An 18039-nucleotide genomic window follows, 5' to 3' on the forward strand; every position below is an offset into this window, starting at 1 on the left:
GTACTGGCTGTATTTTTTTTTCTTTTTTTGAATGCTGTGTTGTTTGGTTTTTCAAGTTTGTATTTTCCCTTGACATAGGAATATGCAGAAGTTCACAATGGGACATTAATAAGCATGTTCAACCATATATAGTTGTGCTCATAAAATTAGTTAACCTATTCAGAACACTCTGCAACTTTAACCAATTTCTGGATGGATACCTGAGTTCATACAAATACTGTTCAAAGAATGCACTCAATGATTCCAAAATAAAAAAAATAGTTCAAAAATTGCCTGACGGAGGGTAATTCTTACAACTAACTGAATGGAAAGCAGAAGCAAGATGATACATCTTTTCAAAATGCACAACAGAACAACATGTTCTCTCGTGTGATATTGCTCAATAAGTTGCTGTAAATTTGTGTTATTTGAATGCATTCAAATCAATACTCTCAACCATTGATATATGATTAACCACTCTCAAATCTGAATGAGTTGATGTTGCCATTTTTCCTGGATACACCATATTTTTTAGATACCCTCACAATCAAAAATTATGATTTATGCAAAAATTTGCACTATCAAACAATTAAAGAACTTTCATTGATTTTATGAGGAATATTCACAGCAAACAGGTCCAAACTTAAACAAAAGACTACTTTAAATGTTTGTAGAACTGAGTAAATGCCTGATGTGTCCAAGTTGAACAAAATAAGAAAATTGATTTTTGAATTTTCAAAATAGTCATGAAGAAAAAAAAATTTAATCGTGTTGTCTCTTCTTCCTCTCCTGTCTGCAAACATTGCCACTGTAAAGGAGCTGGGTCATATGGTTGGCATACATGCATGCGTAAAAAATAGAAAATTTATATGTGTAATAGCAGCAATACAAATATATACATTTTTTCGCACATATGCAAAGCCACACATTGAACAGTTAATGGCAATTTTTCCAGTAAATATTGTCTATGAATACAGTTTTAGCCTGCTTATTATGTTCTGATATTGGACTTTGGTGTGAACTGTTATTAGAATGGGAAAACTGTGTATTGATGTATCACTTTTAAATCTTGTTTCAGAAAGAAGAGCACAGCTGAACAGGAGTCGCTCCCGAAATAATATAATTGTTCAAAATTGTTCAGGGAGAGAGAACAGCAACTACTCAAACAGCATTGATCTTCGCCAAAGCCAAATAAGTGAAATGGCTGCAAGGTGCTGATTTTCATTGACTCATCCCTTTCAACATTATGTGTTTCATAACCTGTGGGACTTGCTATTAAAACACAAAACAAGTATGTTTTCAAAACCGTTTCTTTGGAATCTACCTTGTACTTGAGAGAATGTTACTTTGCAAATTTGAATCACAGCAAAATGTTAATTTGCTTTCAGCCGCGTTTATATAATATATATTGGTATTTATAAAAAAGCAAAGAACGATATTTTTTATAACCAGTATTTGTTAAATATGACTTAGTTTTTCATGAAGAACTATTAGCAAGAAAAATATATTTTACATAGTTAAGAGTTTTTTTTTTCTTTTTGCCCTTTTGTATATAATGCCTTTCTTATATCTCCCCTCACCCCGTTGTTGTTTTTAAGAGGTTTTGTTTCGAGCTTTTAATATCAATTTTTATCTCTGTGTATCTTCTAGCATGTTTTTTGCATGGATCTGGAATATATGCTTGTAATGCCATTGGTTCTCCAAAAGCCTTATCTATTGGTGCCTTTGTGTGAAATGATCAAACAGCAGAAATAAAACGCTGTTGAGTTCATGCAAAATAGTTTAATACCTCAGAGATATACTGTTTTTTCAGTTCAGTCACTTTGAAAGCTAAATATAATGTACATATATATATATAGATAAATATTGAGAAAGTCACATCTGTATAAATTATTAAGATGATAGATGGCTCAATATTGTATCAGGAGAACCACATCAACTGGAGAATCAATGCTTGAGCTGTTTGTTTAGTTTTATTGCATTACTTCGAATATACACTTTGATGATTTCGTTTTCTTTTTCAGTATCATAATACTGATATAGGTGCTAGTTTGAGACTTGATACTTTGATTTTATTTTTTTACTTAGTTTTTGAGTGTATTTTGTAGTTTTTTCCCCCCCCGCAATAACTTGTGCCTTAGTGATAACGGTACTGGCTGTATTTTTTTTTTTTTTTTTTTGAATGCTGTGATGTTTGGTTTTTAAAGTTTGTATTTTCCCTTGACATAGGAATATGCTGAAGTTCACAATGTGACATGAATAAGCATGTTCAACCATATATAGTTGTGCTCATAAAATTAGTTAACCTATTCAGAACACTCTGCAACTTTAACCAATTTCTGGATGGACACCTGAATTCATACAAATACTATTCAAAGAATGCACTCAATGATTCCAAAATAAAAAATAGTTCAAAATTGCCTGACGGAGGGCAATTCCTACAGCTAACTGAATGGAAGGCAGAAGCAAGATGATACATCGTTTCAAAATGAAGAACATCGTTTCAGAACGTGTTCTGTTGTGCAATATTGCTCAATAAGTTGTCTGTAAATTTCTGTTATTTGAATGCATTCAAATCAATACTCTCAACCACTGATGATATGCGATTAACCATTCTTAAATCTAAATGAGTTGATGTTACAATTTTCCCCGGATACAACATATTTTTTAGATATCCTCACAATCTAATATTATGATTTAGGTCTGAAGAATGTAGAGAAAATAAGACTAGGTATTCAATATCTGACAAAATCTTGTCTTAATATTTCTGATATGAAGAGCAGCACCATTCTTTGTTAAAGAGATGCTGTCTTTTTGTTGAAACGGAGACACAAAGACGTTCTGGTGCTTATTACAATATTTAAATACCTGCCAACTTTCCAGATTTAGCCTTTCAGTGCCCGATTTAGCAATATTTACAGGGTTTCTGGATTACGAATTGATATTGCCGGGTTGCAATTGTTATCGTCAACATGAAAAAAATGAAAACTTGAAAAATGGCGAAAAAAAAAAAATTTTTGAATTTGCTTTTTTCCTCTGCCACTGTTTATTTTCATCAGAAAGCAACTCCCATCCCTATTCACATGGAAAGCTCTTTCGACATTACATCACCTGAACTCTCTTTAGGGACAATATCTTGTATGAATTGGTGGGCAATGCTATCCAAATCTATGAACATAAACGAACAACCTGTTTATGTTAAGTGGTTTTTTTATACATGTTTGATAGTAAGACAGCTGGTAAATATTCAAGTATTACTATGCCCGCCATATTTCATGGCAAAATTATGAAAACCAGGATCTGTATACTGGAAAACACAGGACATCACTAGTTGCAGGCAAAATTTTTTATTGCCGATGGGAGGGAATTTTAGGGCTTCTATATAAATCTGTTAATTAGCATGATTTCACAAAAAAAAATGTTTAGCATAATGAAAATGTCCATTCAAAGAAGCATCATTGAAAAAAGTGGGCATTTCTTTAGATCAGTTGGACAGCAAATGATGATGAAGAATATGTGAATGCCTGATAAAATATGGTTACCTTATAATGTATTACTTTTAATGTTGATTTTTTTATGTCCAATAAAATATGGCATATATGCAGAAGTATGTTTGCCAAATTTTGCAGTAAATTGCAGAATTTTCATAAGAATGTTAAAGTGTTTTACCTTCTGAAAGTTGGCAGGTCTGTATTTAGCTATAGTCACAAACATGTCAGATGACCTTGGACTGTAATTTCTTCAAAAAAGGATAAAGTAATTAATAATAATAAGGCCCAGGATAAAAAAAATGTGAAAGCAAGCCCATGCACCACACTTCTTTGGGGTTCCAATATGAAGGGGAGGGGGCTTTTTCAATATTTTCTTTCCGGGAGCACTGAGACAAGTTTTTCTTTCATTTGTTCAAGAGAAGCATAAAAAGCAAAACTGAATGTTTCCTTCTAAAATTGACAATAAACAAGTAGGTTCAATTACAATTACCCATGGTGGGGGCAGAAAATGATGGAATTATCATTGAATGCATTCTTTTAGTAGTATGTTTACAAATCTGTGTCAATATATCGTTAAACCTCAATTTAATTAATTGGAAGGACCAACACACACATTTCTGCTCATTAAATCAAGGGCTGTACTGTTGAAATTGTATTTTATCATTTTTCGTGATAGACAGTTGTCATAACATGCATATTTCAATTATGGTAATTTTCAGAAATAAGTTGTGTTGGTGCATAGAGCCACAGACAGAAAAATGAGTAGGAACAGAAATATTTCTGGAGAAATGCTTTACTTTTGTGGCCACTGTATTGAATTGTCACTCTGGAACTAACCCTTTTATTTAAAAGTTAGAAACACTGCTTTTGATTGAAAATTTATTTATTATATCCTAATGTATCTATTCAAATCAAAATTTTATCATTTGAAGTCATTGCATGTTATTAACATTTGAAATTTGAATGCACATGTGTGCAAGTGTTAATATTGTGGCATTCGAAAGTTACTCAGAATTACTTTTTTTTAACAAAACAACTTTTTGCAAAAGTTTTGGTAGCTTGGCATCTGAAGTTTTGAAATACTCCTGTATCAGCTGTGTTGCCAACTTAGTTATTTTTCCAATTAGATCTGGTCTTGTTTTGACTATTTAGATGAAAAAAATACCAATCTAGTTGCAACTAGATTGGAAATGATTGAAATATTTCTGGCAAAAAAATTTCTGCAAAAAAAAAAAAAATTCTAATTTTTCTCTAGTTTAGATTACGTTTTTAATTGTTTTTCAATGCAAATTTTGAAAATTCTAGTTGTTTAATTTTTTACTGTTGGCAACACTGTGTATCAGTATTATCCTGTTTTATTTTAACTTCATCACATTGGTCAGATGAAGGGTATGTATCACATCCAAATATGTGGTCACAAAAATGTGCACTGGCAAGACTTTGATCTGTCATTACAAAAAAAAGAAAGGATTGTGTGTTGTGCCATTGCTCCCTCCCATTCCAGTTTTAATGACGGAGCAGACTGATCTAATGTATATGCACATGTATGAATTGATGTCACAATCATCATGCCCCCAAGCTTTTCATGTCTATCTTCACCTATGGCTCTAAAGCTGAATGTTTTGCATTTTTCTGATATGAGCTGAATGGAAATGTTCTAAGCTGAAAATTCCAATAAAAGTGTTTTCTACACTTCTTAAAATTCTTTCCAAGACATATGCCACAGTTTTCGCATATTCTGCTCTGAGGCCCATTAGTTATATACAGTTGAATTCTGTTATAGTGAACTCCAAGAGCCCAAAGAAATCACTTCGTTATAATGGAATTTCGTTACAAAGGAATTTCCGGTTTACTAATTTTAACATTTGTAAAAAAAAATTCATTGTAGCAGAATTCGATTCTAAGGAGACAATTACTTATTTACGTTCTGGGTAATGAAGAAAACGAAGCTAAATTTCAAAAATAATCAGCAACTCAAGACAATTAAGCCTTGAATTTTTTTTGGATAAGTTTTACTTACTTAACCTGTCTGGTGGTTATGATGGCATTTCTGTTGTGTCAATTTTTAATTTCATTATTTCAGTTTCTGAAAACTAGTAGATATTTCAATTATATTAATTTTTTGTTGATGATTTAAAAAAACAGTTAAGAACATGAAGACAGTTTAAATGTATTCATAAAAAAATTTTAATTTAATTTTAATCACATTTCGGGAATGAGTTTCTTGAAACCATGTACCTTTCTGGAAAATGTCTTGAACAAATGTCCTATAATGACAGCTATATCCACGTCTTGAAAATTTGAAAGTCTGGTCTTTTTTTTTTTTTTCTCTTGGATTTTATAACTCTTTCTTTTAACCAGCTCATTGCCCATCCACTCTGTCTTAATGAAGAGATTAACAGGTGCTCCAAGACGACCTGGGGTATGCCAAAAAAGGATCCTATAACTTTTGTTTGTATTGGAAATTCCAACTTGGTCTGATTTTTCAAAAACGTTGAAAGAGTAGATGGAGATAGGCGGTATTTTAATACTAAGCTACTTTGTTTTTATCTACTTCAGCATCAACTTCAAAAATGATCTTAAGTTTTCCTTCAATCAAAAACTTTTCCCTTTCAAGGTCACTCATTTTGAAACACAAGAAATATGAACCATTCCTAGCATTTAAAGCACTGGCTTACCACACATTTTTTTCTTTTTTTCACACACCATATTAGTTATTTCTCATCACAAGACATAAAAAAACAACTCTTCTTCCTGAAGAGGACAGAAAGTTAATTCTCCAATACTGATTTTATGGGATCATTTTTGAAATGTTCTGTCCCTCTTTTGATGATTTTCAGAAATTTGTTGTAACAGATTTTTCATTTTGTAAGTATCAGAATTTGTAATACATTGTTCCCATGCAATCTTATTTAAGATTAGAAAAATTTTCGTTACGAGTTACTGCAAGAATTTTGCTATAACGGTATTTGTTAAAGTGAGATTCGACTGTTGTACACAAAAATTATGGTTATATGAAAATAGACTTTCGAAGCAGGTAGATTCCTTGTCATGGCTATTTAATTCAGAATGTATTTTATGTTAATATGCTAATAATGACTACCAAGTTAAAGTTACCTTAAACTTGGTAAACATCAATTTTGATAGACAGATTTGTTTCTAATTATTTTTCTATCCTAATCACTTTCTGCTCACAGCTGTGTGGCTACTGCACCAAAATCAGGATTAATCCCCAAAGCAGAATGTTTTGCAACGTTCTGCAGCAAGCCCTCAGCTGACTGAAAAGTTCTGCGGTAGAAATTTGCATATACATAATAGCGTTTTTCTACACTTTTCTTAAAATTCTTCCAGATTGTTCTGCAACAGCACTAGTTGTTCTGCGACGTATGTCACATATTTCGGCATATTCTGCTGTGGGGTGATTAATCACCTGGTAAACACTAGTATGCATGATGTGAATGCATTTTGGAATCTTCAGGTCACCGGTTTTGATTCATGTCTAGCATGGAAATGCATTCAAATACTATGTGTGGAATATTTTTATCCATTATTTGATACAGTGGAACTGTGTTCACACAAACTCGCTGAATACAAATCAAGTATTTTTCACATAAGCAAATCACTGTTTTATCGGTTAATACAAAACTTGGTTACTAAGAAACTGTGTCTGTGTTTCTTTGACTGTGTTAACAGTGTTCGACTATACTCACTGAAATACTTTGCGTGAAACCTTTGTGTGCTGTTTTTTTTAAAGATTTTCTCAGTCTGTCTTAAACATTTAAACTGGTTTCAATTCATTTTATAACCCATACATTATGTTATTAATGTATAATAGTGTAGCGTGTATCCAAATATATCTGAGCACAGGCAGAAACTACCTGTGTCTCAGATATCAGTAACACAAAGTAATTTGTGTTTATGTAATTTTAATTATGCAAGTAGAAGATTAACATGTACCATATAATTGTTTTTATGTATAAAAATAATACCAAATGAATATTCTACAATGATGCTTTTTCTCGCACAAAACTGTTATTGGTCGCAGACAATCATCAATGTACACACATTGCGCAGGGAAATAATAGTCACTCCCCAACCTACAACAACTGTCTATTCATAACACCTGGATATAATTTATTTCTGTATAGTCGAATACCATAGCTGCCAAGTCTGTCCCCCAAATTTCTAGCCTATCTTCCGAGAAATTCTCCTGTCTCTCAAATATGTAACAATATTTAAAAAATCCCTACACTTGGAGAAAAAAATTGTTTCCAACGAATTTACTTAGTATATAAAAGTCCATTTAATCTTTTTCTCCCCACTACTACTAACATAGTCGCATGCATTATGTTAATTGCTGCCATTGTAGCAAATCATGAAAAATATTCCATTTTGGCTAGAAAAATATGAAATTTGCTAATAAGTGCTTGTGTTGATTTGACTGACTTGTGTGTCTGCTAACTATGTCCCATTTTGAATAAGCCGGTCTTGTGTGTTATCGATGTATTTATGCCCTTAAATTGTAAATATGTCGTAAAAACCTAAAAATATGACTTTATGAAGAGGCTGGCCATATTTCCTTCAGAAAATTTTAAAATTGCCAAAAAAAAAAAAATCATTGTTCAAAGTGTTATCAAAGGCACACAAATAAAATTGCCAATTGTTGCTAACATTGCCAAAGAATTGCTAGTTAGGAAAATTGAAGCTAGTAAAGAATGACCTTGGGAGGGGAATAATTCTGTTTCATTGTCCTGCTGAAATATGCAAAATAATGCTCGGAAGTATGAAAATGTTGTGAGTTGTGAAAATCATGAAAAATAACTGCTCTATCGTGTAAAAATAGTGAAATATCCAAAGTCATAGATATTCGAGCCCTACTAATTTATATTTAACTGATTTATATAGAAAATCAGTTCCTCATTTGCAGATATTTCTCTTATATATTTTTAGGAACATTATTTAGGATGAGTCTTGCTGCTCATTTGCACATGTAAAGTCTCTTTTTCTTTAATGTTATCTTGATAAAAACATTAGATAATTTTTTATGTTGATGCTAATTTTCTCATTACGAAATTTAATACTAAGGAAATCTGTGTTGCTTACAGAGTTCCAGATAAGCAATTATCGAGTAATTGAAGGTCTGCTGTATATTGCAGACAAAATACATAAATGAATTTTACATCCATTTGTGTTGAATGTATACATAATTCTGCGATTACCGTTACTATTGACAACAAAAGCATTATCAAATTTCATGAACTGATGTCATGTCAACTCAGTGAAGCAGAAGATGATGGCGAGTTGTGTGTGTTTTATGTTATATTTTCACAGGTCTCTACCATTGATTTACGACAGCGGTGTTAATGACTTTGCATTTGCTATTGAATTGAAAAGTGACATGGCAGTTTTAAAATTTGGTTGGTTATCAAACTAAACTCTTCACTTGAACAAGGTTATATTTGTGCTTTTAATAAACTTTTTTACATTTCTTTGTAATTTCTAATAAAATTTAAACAGAATTTGAAGTTCTATCTTTAAATCGTGCCTTATGGCACACGCACGCACAAAAAAAAAAGGTGCTTCATCTCACCGATTAGATGCGACCGACGAAAGGTTAAAATATCTTATATGGTGAATTTGAGAGATTTTTGCCAAGTAATTGCCTGTCAATCAGATTTGCAGAGGCTTCCATGAAATTTTGGTTTGTAAGTTGGGGAGTGCATGTAATTCCATTTTAATGTGTTTAGGTAATTTTTATTGATGAACTATTTCTCTTTCTACTCAAAGCTTATTATTCTTCCTTGTGCATATTGCATGTTTCCAAAATGTAGTGTTTTTTTTATTCATTTTATTTATTTAGTGTTTACAAGTTAAATAACCAGAAACAGTTCTGTGTTTTAAAGAGGAAATTCCATGTATTCAATTGCAAAGTCTAGATCATATATGCTCAACCCATGGCCCGCGGGTCAAATGCGACCAGTTACCACAAACATAATTTTGTGGGAATGAACTGAGCGGCACATTTACAGATCACTTGAGTGACTCACTGTAAAATTAAGTTACCCACACCACATTCACAGATCATGTGAGTAACCCGTGGCACAGTTTCTGATTACTTAAGTGACCTGTGGTGCAGTTGCACATCACTAAAGTGGTCTGTGACACATTCCCAGATCACATAAGGGACTCGTGGCACAGTCCCAGAACACATTTACAGATCATTCAAGCACTCTGCTTCATATTTGCAGTCCTGTACCTATTCCTGATCACTTGGGCGACCCATGACCCATTTTCAAATCATCAAAATGGCCCGCACTCTCCCAAAGGTTGAGCATGCTTGGTTTAGATCTTAGCATGATTTTCTTTTTCATATTAAAACCAGTGATGTAGGCTGTTTTCAATGTTTTCTTATCTGACTGGTTTTATAATTTTCAATGCAATGAATTTTTCGAAATAAATTTTTCTCAGTGAATTTTTTATATGTTGCGATATCTTTTGTAATTTTTGAACGATTCCGCTCTTGCCATTTATAATTTGGATTTACTATCATCATTATTTTGACATTAATACAACTTATAATTTGTTGAAATGTTTTTGACGGAACAGCTCTTGTATAACATATTTACAAGTTTTTATTTATTACAAAAATTGTTGATGATTAAACGAGGATGAAAAGTTTCTTTAAAAAAATGTGTTTTTCATTTCTATTCATTTCCTACTGAACATCATTTTAACACCAGAAGGACCAACATTTGATTCTATCTAGAACCACCGATACCGGTCAAAATGATAGAGGTTGATTTTTGTACGTTTTCTTCATTTTTAAATGTAGACATGAGTGCATATTAGGTAAGCAACAGAATATAAAAATCAGGATTTTCAAAATAAAATTTTGTAATTAAATTTTTAACCTTTTGCCCTCCAGACGCACACATATGTGTATCTACTTTTTAACAGTTTTAAATGGTTTTTAATAATTCATTTAATGTTTTTAATGTTCATTTAATGTTTTTAATGTTCATTCAAGTTACGGTTTGAGGTAAATTTGGTGAATTTTCTCTTTCCAAAAATTCATCTTCGCAACAGCCATTTGTTAAAACCTCCGTATGGTAGCGGAGAGTGACGTTGTCCTTGTATAAGTCGCTATCTGGTGGCAGCGTCAGCAGTTGTGAGCTTGGCCTGTCAGGTCCAGCTGTCCTAGAATGGCCCCATTCAGTGCACACAAGCCCCAAGAAAAGATTGAGACTTGTTACCTTTGTAGTCTAGTGGTCTGCATTCACCCGGAAAGTGAAAGGATGTGGGTTCGATTCCCCGCAAGGCAGTTTAATTTTCTCTTTCCAAAAATTCATCTTTGCAACACAGCTAGTGGTTAAAAACCGTCACATCTAAAAGTACCTAACTATCAATTAATTAAGCGCAAGAATAGTTTTCTTTTTTTTCCAATTTTTTCCAGTGAATCCCGCTTATAACGTTTTTCAAAATACTGTCCTGAAAAAACGTTGTAAGCGTGAAAAACTTCAAACGAGAAATGTTAATGGGAATTAGAGTTATAGTCTGGACCGCGAAAATGATTCGTAATGAGCGGGAAACGTTCTAAGTAGGAACATCATAAGCGAGATCTACTGAATTATTTTTTTTTTGAACGCCAACAGAGGCCAAGAATGAATTTAGCTCTTACAGTGGCAATCCTGAGATATCTCGTCAAACTAGAGCTGCTTTTTTTTTTCAGTTAACCCGAAATATCTCGTTCTTAACATGTTTTTCTTTGGGCATTGGCAGTTATAATGTGGATCGGGAAAATTTTAAAACCCCTTGAAGTGTTGCGAATCTCGTAACCCTAGAGTGACGTCATTCAAACTTAAAAAAAAGGACTGAATAAGGAAATGAGATCGCTCGTGCGGGCGCGAAAGTGTGTAGGAAAAGAGTCAAAATAAATTCATTATAGATATCGCCAAGAAGCTCGAGAGGCGATGTGTAGCCAACTTTTCACTTAATTTTTTGCGTCTTTAATAATTTTACTCCGCCGCTATTTTTTTTGTATTTATGTGTTTTTCGGGTGAGATGAATTTCTCCACTTTTTTCATAATTTTTTGAGAACGACACCTTGGGACCCTTTCCTTGTCAGAAGAGCTTTAGGGTCAAACCTAATCGCACAGCTTTTTCCGGAACGCACCAGTTCGTGAAAAATCGCTTTTCCTGAAACATCGATTATCTCCTCACTTTGCCAGTTTCCTTTATTTATCGTATTAACAAGGGAGAGTGATGTCTTTCGTCATATACCGCCATCTGGTAGCCCTGATGTCATTTGCGAGCTATTAGTAGAATGTTGCCACCGTCCATTGCACGGAGCAATTCAGCATATACACATACGCTCCAAGGAGAGGAGATTCTTTCTGTCTTCATAGCTTAATTGTTAGAGTACGGCAAACGAGAGACCGGGGTTCGTGTCCCCGTGAGGGCAGAGATGAATTTTCTTTTCTTGAAACATCGATATCTCCTCACTTAGCCAGTTTCCTGTATCTGTCGTAAAACATACATGCTGAACCCATGGCTCACTGGCCAAATGAGGTCCTCTGATGTGACCCGCGTCCTCAAATCTAAATTTGTAAAAATAAACTAAGCGGCACATTTCCCAGATTATTCAAGTATCCCACGACACCACCTCACTTCAATTAAGTTATCCACGGCACATTTTAACATCACTAGAGTAAACCGCAGCACATTCCAGATCAATCAAGTAACCTGGACATATTTATAAATCACTTGAGTGAGATCCCGGCACATTCTCAGATCACTTGAGTGACCCACTGCGCATTCACGAATCGCTCAAGTGACCTGCAGCACATTTCCAGATCACTCGAATGGTCCACGACACAGTTCCAGATCATTTAAGCAACCCGCGGCACATTCCCAGATCAATTAGGTGACCCGCAGCACATTTACATATAACTTGAGTGCTCGCGCATCAGTTCCACATCCCGTCCGTAATGAATAAGAACAATGCACGCTGCTTAATATGATCACATTGGGACTCGGCATAGGCGGAAATAGACTTGGAAGTCTGGGGGGGGGGCACGATGATGATGATGCCAATTCATATATACGTAAGATCAGTCGACTCCACATTCGACGCACGGCCCGGGGCCCTCAAGAGAAGAAGGGGCCTCAGAAAAATGAGTAGTTGAATTTTTTGAGAATTTGCCAGTTAGGGCCTCAATGAAATTACTACAGTCGAATGTCGTTTTAACGAATACCGTTATAGCGAAAATCTCATTTTTACGAACACTTTTCTAATCCCCCAGATGAGTTTATATAGGAGCAATGCAAAAACCTGGAATTCCTTTATAACGAAATTTCGTTATAACGAAGTGATTTCTCCGGTCTGTTGGAGTTCGTTATAACGGGATTCGACTGAATTCCCGGGGGCCCATGATACTCCTAAGACGGCCCTGAATGGATATTATAAAAAATATTTCTATAAAATGTTCCCATTGTTTTAAATACATAATATAATTTTTTTTCAAGCTCTTGTGAATTATTGCAAAGTTTGCTTTCGATAATATTCTGTCTGTTTTTAAAAATTCCATTCTATTATACAGGGTGGACAAGTATACAGGATAGTCTATTATACAGGGTGGACAAAAAGTCCGTAGAAACTTTAAAAATTCTTATAAAAACCGGAAAAATAACCGAAATAAAAAACGGTTTGCAGGGGTTAGCATCGCTAGGTCACGCGAATTTTTTTGACAGGAATAAAAAAATAACTCAAAAACAGCCGATAGGTGGCGCTGACGTACACAAGTCAATTCAAAGATACGCAAATAACGAACAGAATGCCTCCAAATCGTTTATTACAGCAGCAAGTGTTCCACATGACCACCACCACAGAGGATAACGCATTGCTGGCGAGTCACAAATCCAGCAACGGCAGAGTGCAGCTAGTCCACATATACGGTTTATAACGGTGAACTCGTTGTGGATTAAGAGCGCAGTTCTTATAACCGTCTCATTTGCTTATTTCCACCGAAGCCGCACGTACCAGTGCCACCTATCGGCTGTTTTTTTTTCTGTCTTAAAAAATTCGCGTGACCTAGTGATGCTAACCCTGCAAACCGTTCTTTATTTCGGTTATTTTTCCGGTTTTTATAAGAATTTTTAAAGTTTCTACGGACTTTTTGCTCACCCTGTACATAGAAATGATGCTTACATATTTGTGCGACTGTTCTGCCAGATGTACAGTAAGCACACCGTGTAATTATGACAGTAAAAAAAAACAAAAAAAACAACATTCTACTCAAAATGCTTTCGTATGTGCACTCTTTCGAATGAGTGTGTTTTTCTTCTCTCAAATTGATTTCCGTGGAATATATTTTTGTTTATATTAGCGATTTGTAGCAGCCCTTTATTTCCACGACCTTCAGCAATTTTAGCAGTAATTAGCAAATTGCATTTAAGGCAATAAATTGCAATTTTGGCAAAATCCAGTGATATCTCGTATTTAGGATCTCAACTTCCTTCATTCTCCTCGATAATGTAAGGTGAACCTATAAGTATTAAGATTTTTATTTGAACCTATATCACAAATACACTCATGTCCATAAATTAAAGATAATTCAGAATCACACGGAAATCGAAATCTAAAGTAAAAAATTCACCTGTAGAATTATCACACACATCTGCAAGAATGATATGCAAATTTCAGGAAGCCACCAGATGATGCCGATAGTACGTCACAATGACGAGAGTGTAGGGGGGGGGGGTGGTATATAGGGAATGGTGGCAAAGAAGTAAAATTGTTCACAAGAGTTCTGTAAGGCGCTCAGTGTCATAAGCGAATAGTTATGACACAGAGGACGCATGTGGATGATTTTTTACGTGGTAGAATTATCGGCCGCCTGGAATGTGGGCGTGATCAGATGGAAGTATCCGGGGAACTTGGAATTGTCCAAAGTGTCATCTCTAGGCTTTGGCAACGATTCCAAGATAACGGAAATGTCAGTAGACGTTACAGTACAGGTCGCCCCCGAGTTACAACGCGTTCCTTACAACGGATCGCAACTTCCTTCATTCTCCTCGATAATGTAAGGTGAACCTATAAGTATTAAGATTTTTATTTGAACCTATATCACAAATATATCAATTACAACGGGGCAAAATAATTCTACCAAGTCTACCTGCGGACCATCTATGCGCCATAGTTTCCCAACATTTTTTGTCCCATCGCCCCCTTCTTCAGCATTTTTTTTCTCCCATCGCCCCCCCCCCCAACGCAATGTAACCCATAGGATTCTATGTTATACCCGTAACTTCTCCCGCCCCCTAGGGGGTGCTAACGCCCACGTTGAGAATCACTGATCTATGCCATCGTCATAGACCATAAGTTGAGAAAATCTGCTTTAAAAGCTCGAGCACTCTTGGGTTAAAATGTAGATTAATTAATTCCCAATGAAATTATGGAATTTGCATTCCCCGGTACGGATTGCATTATATAGCGCTTTATTCAGTGGGAAAAAACGTCCCTATACTACGCAATGGAACTTTCCTCTAGAACGTCTCCCTAGGAAATTCAGAACTTAATAAACATCTTGGCCAGAGTTCCCGATTCTCACGGACATAAATCTCCGAAGAGCGTGGAAACGGTTAACTAAGGTTATAAGTTTAACACGGGGGTGCCGTTTCATGGGTGTAACTTCAAATAATAACTACGCAGTTACGAACAATTAAAATTGTTCCGGTTTTCCTCGGTCAAGTCACTTCTCAGCGAATGTACTTCTCGCGCGTTTTGCCAAGCACGCAGTATGTATATTCATTAAGAACCGGAACAGCAATTTATCCTCGACCAGAGAGAGAGAGAGGGCCACACAAAACCCATTACTTCTAACCGAGATTTATGTGCACTATTCGTTGGATCAGAATTATGCACACTTATTACTCTCCAAGATGCAAAGTTGAAACCTTAGGTTTCATATCCTGCTTTACGTGTGATTTTATACGCAGTGTTTAAGAAATTATGGCTTTAGAGATTGTATTGATGGTGGATGAAAATTCATCATGGGATTGGTATCCATTATTTTGCACTGCATTATTTTAATCCATTATTGTTTCGCTCGTTATTCGCCAATTGGATAAAATGATCGTTTACCCAATCCATAATAATAATAATACAGTGAATACAGTGCACGCCGCTTAATGTGATCACTAGGATTTCTATGACTGCATATTTTTTTTTTATGATTTTGCATGTTTTACGCACGATAGAGCATTTTTTAATGATTTTCAATAATTTTAAGGCATTCTTCATGTTTTCAGAATTTAAAGCATATTTTAGAACATTATTTTGCATATTTCAGCAGTGGAAAAAAAAAACGTTTCTCCGGATCATATCCAGCGAAATCTGCTAACGTTGAAACTGACCACTTTTCCTTTGTAATGCTAAGTTTAATGCGATTATTAAGATCTCTGCGGATAACTGACGTTCCTAATGTACCAGAGTGCGTTAAAGACTTTACTGAGAATTTTGTTTTGTCCTGTTTGTAAAATTTTGACGGTAGACTTACATGCATGTGTCCAGGCAGGAGAAGCATACAGTAACATACGACGTAGAATTAAGAAAATAATTTTGCTTTTATTTAAGGATTAAGTTCATATTAAGTTAAGTAATTAAGTAAATTTAAATAGCATTGAACAGAAGCGAACTTCATGCTAGGTTCACACCAGATTCGCAAACTGAGAAAGGAGGACGCCTGCGCACGCACCCTTAGTGATGTGACTTATCCGAATTTCCCAATAGATGGCATTATTTATCCAACGATAAAAACCGGCCACAGCAGTAATTTTTCCAACTCTAAAACAGAACCGCTAAAAAAAGCAAAAACAGAAAAAATTCTTTGAATTTCGAGGGGTATTGGTAGGGTAACCATACGTCCCGTATTTCCCGGGATAGTCCCGGTATTTTCTGTTTTTTTGGCCGTTCCGACTTTTTGGCAAAAGTGTCCCGGTTATTCCCGTATTTCATATGAGGACGTCTGGTGTTCGGTTGCTGTCATCCGGATAGTGTGTCGCAGCACTTGGCCCGTATGTAATAATATTTTTATTTCTGCAATACTGCTCTAATATACGTCCTGCTGCATTGTAATTATTTGAATTCCAAATTGGTGATTTAGAATTTAAATCACCGCTAAGAATTGTTGCATAATTGCAGTCAAATATATGATTTAACAGAGAGATATCAAATTGATTATTTGGTGGTTTGTATAAAACACAAATTCGGATTTTTCTAGTGCTAGTGAGGTGCAAATCCACTGCCAACGCTTCGCAATCTCGGGAATGTGGGAGGTCAACAATGTCATAATTTAAATGCCTTTTGATATATAAGGCTACTCCCCCTCCTCTTTCGTGCGTTCTATCTTTCCTTATACAATCATAATTTGCTATCTTAGCTGTATAACATGGTTTTAAAAATGTTTCGCAAATTAACATCAGATCAAAATCTTCATCTGCAACAATTTCTCTAAATTCTTGGAGATCACGAATAATACCTCTGGCGTTCCACGCCATGATCTTGAGATATTTTATTTGTTGTGAACTATTATTGAGCATTGGTGAAGTTTACCGATAATAGTTTCATAGATATTTCAGTAAAGCTATCAATAAATACTGAGTATTTTTCTTGATATGTCTTAGCTTGTAATATGTTATTAAAACATTTTCTCATTAGACCCATTAACTCCTGTAAGGGGAATGATATCTCATTATTACCGGTATTCACAATCTGGGACACCTCCCCATCTATCCTGTTGGGAGGGATCTTTGCGGTTACCTCATTATTTACACTTTCCCTACGTTCAACTGCAATAGTTGATGTGGGTATAATTTCTGGTACAGAGTATACATTATTGTTTGTTTCAGTCATGTTAACATCTTTTGATGTCATTGTGTTTTTGTTAGTTTCTATTTTGTTATTTTCCACCTCTTCGTGGACATTTGCAACTTTTGCATATGTCTTATGCCTTCTTGTAGGTCTATTATTTACTTCTGTTGGTTTTTGCTGTTGAGGTAATTCCTCAGCTTCAATGTCTATTTTCTCAATTTCATCCTCACTTGAACTTGTGACGGAAAAAAGCCTGGGCTTTGGTGGTCTAAGTTTTTGTGACCCAGTAACTGCTTTAGGACCAGATTTTTTAAGGTTCCCCGGGTACCTTTTACATCCTCGGAAACTCGCCGGATGATTTAAGGAACAGTTTATACACACTGGTAAGTCCTTACCCTTTACCTTATCACACTGTGATGTGTGATGTTTTTCTGGACATTTGACACAACGGGCTTCGTTAAAACAATTTCGGGCTGTGTGCCCATTCCAGGCTTGGCAGTTGTAGCACTGCGTGTACCCCTTCCTTCTTTTGTATGTTTCTACTCTTATCTTTAAGTAATTTAATGAAGATAATTGATATATTTCCTTGCTTTTATCTGTCCTGGGCAAATCAATGAGCCATAGTGGTATTGGGACCATAATCTTTTCACCATCTTTATGACGGGGGCTCTTTAGCTGTACCACACTAATAATTGTGTA

At 35.0% G+C, this 18039-nt stretch overlaps 1 protein-coding gene across 1 annotated transcript in view; it reads left to right on the forward strand.

Annotated features, from left to right (window-relative positions):
* The window catches only part of dia (diaphanous related formin 1), a 42077-nt gene extending 39101 nt beyond the window's left edge, over nucleotides 1-2976 (forward strand). The window contains exon 26 of the mRNA XM_089255408.1: nucleotides 1058-2976. Within this exon, the coding sequence (XP_089111534.1) occupies nucleotides 1058-1197 (140 nt within the window). The 3' untranslated portion in view covers nucleotides 1198-2976. The remainder of the gene's footprint in view (nucleotides 1-1057) is intronic.
* Nucleotides 2977-18039: the final 15063 nt, after the last annotated feature.

The sequence above is a fragment of the Pholcus phalangioides genome, unplaced genomic scaffold (assembly GCF_987345545.1).
Source record: "Pholcus phalangioides strain wild (caught in Gottingen) unplaced genomic scaffold, Ppha-v1.0 ptg000042l_1, whole genome shotgun sequence".
NCBI classification, from domain to species: Eukaryota; Metazoa; Arthropoda; class Arachnida; order Araneae; family Pholcidae; genus Pholcus; species Pholcus phalangioides.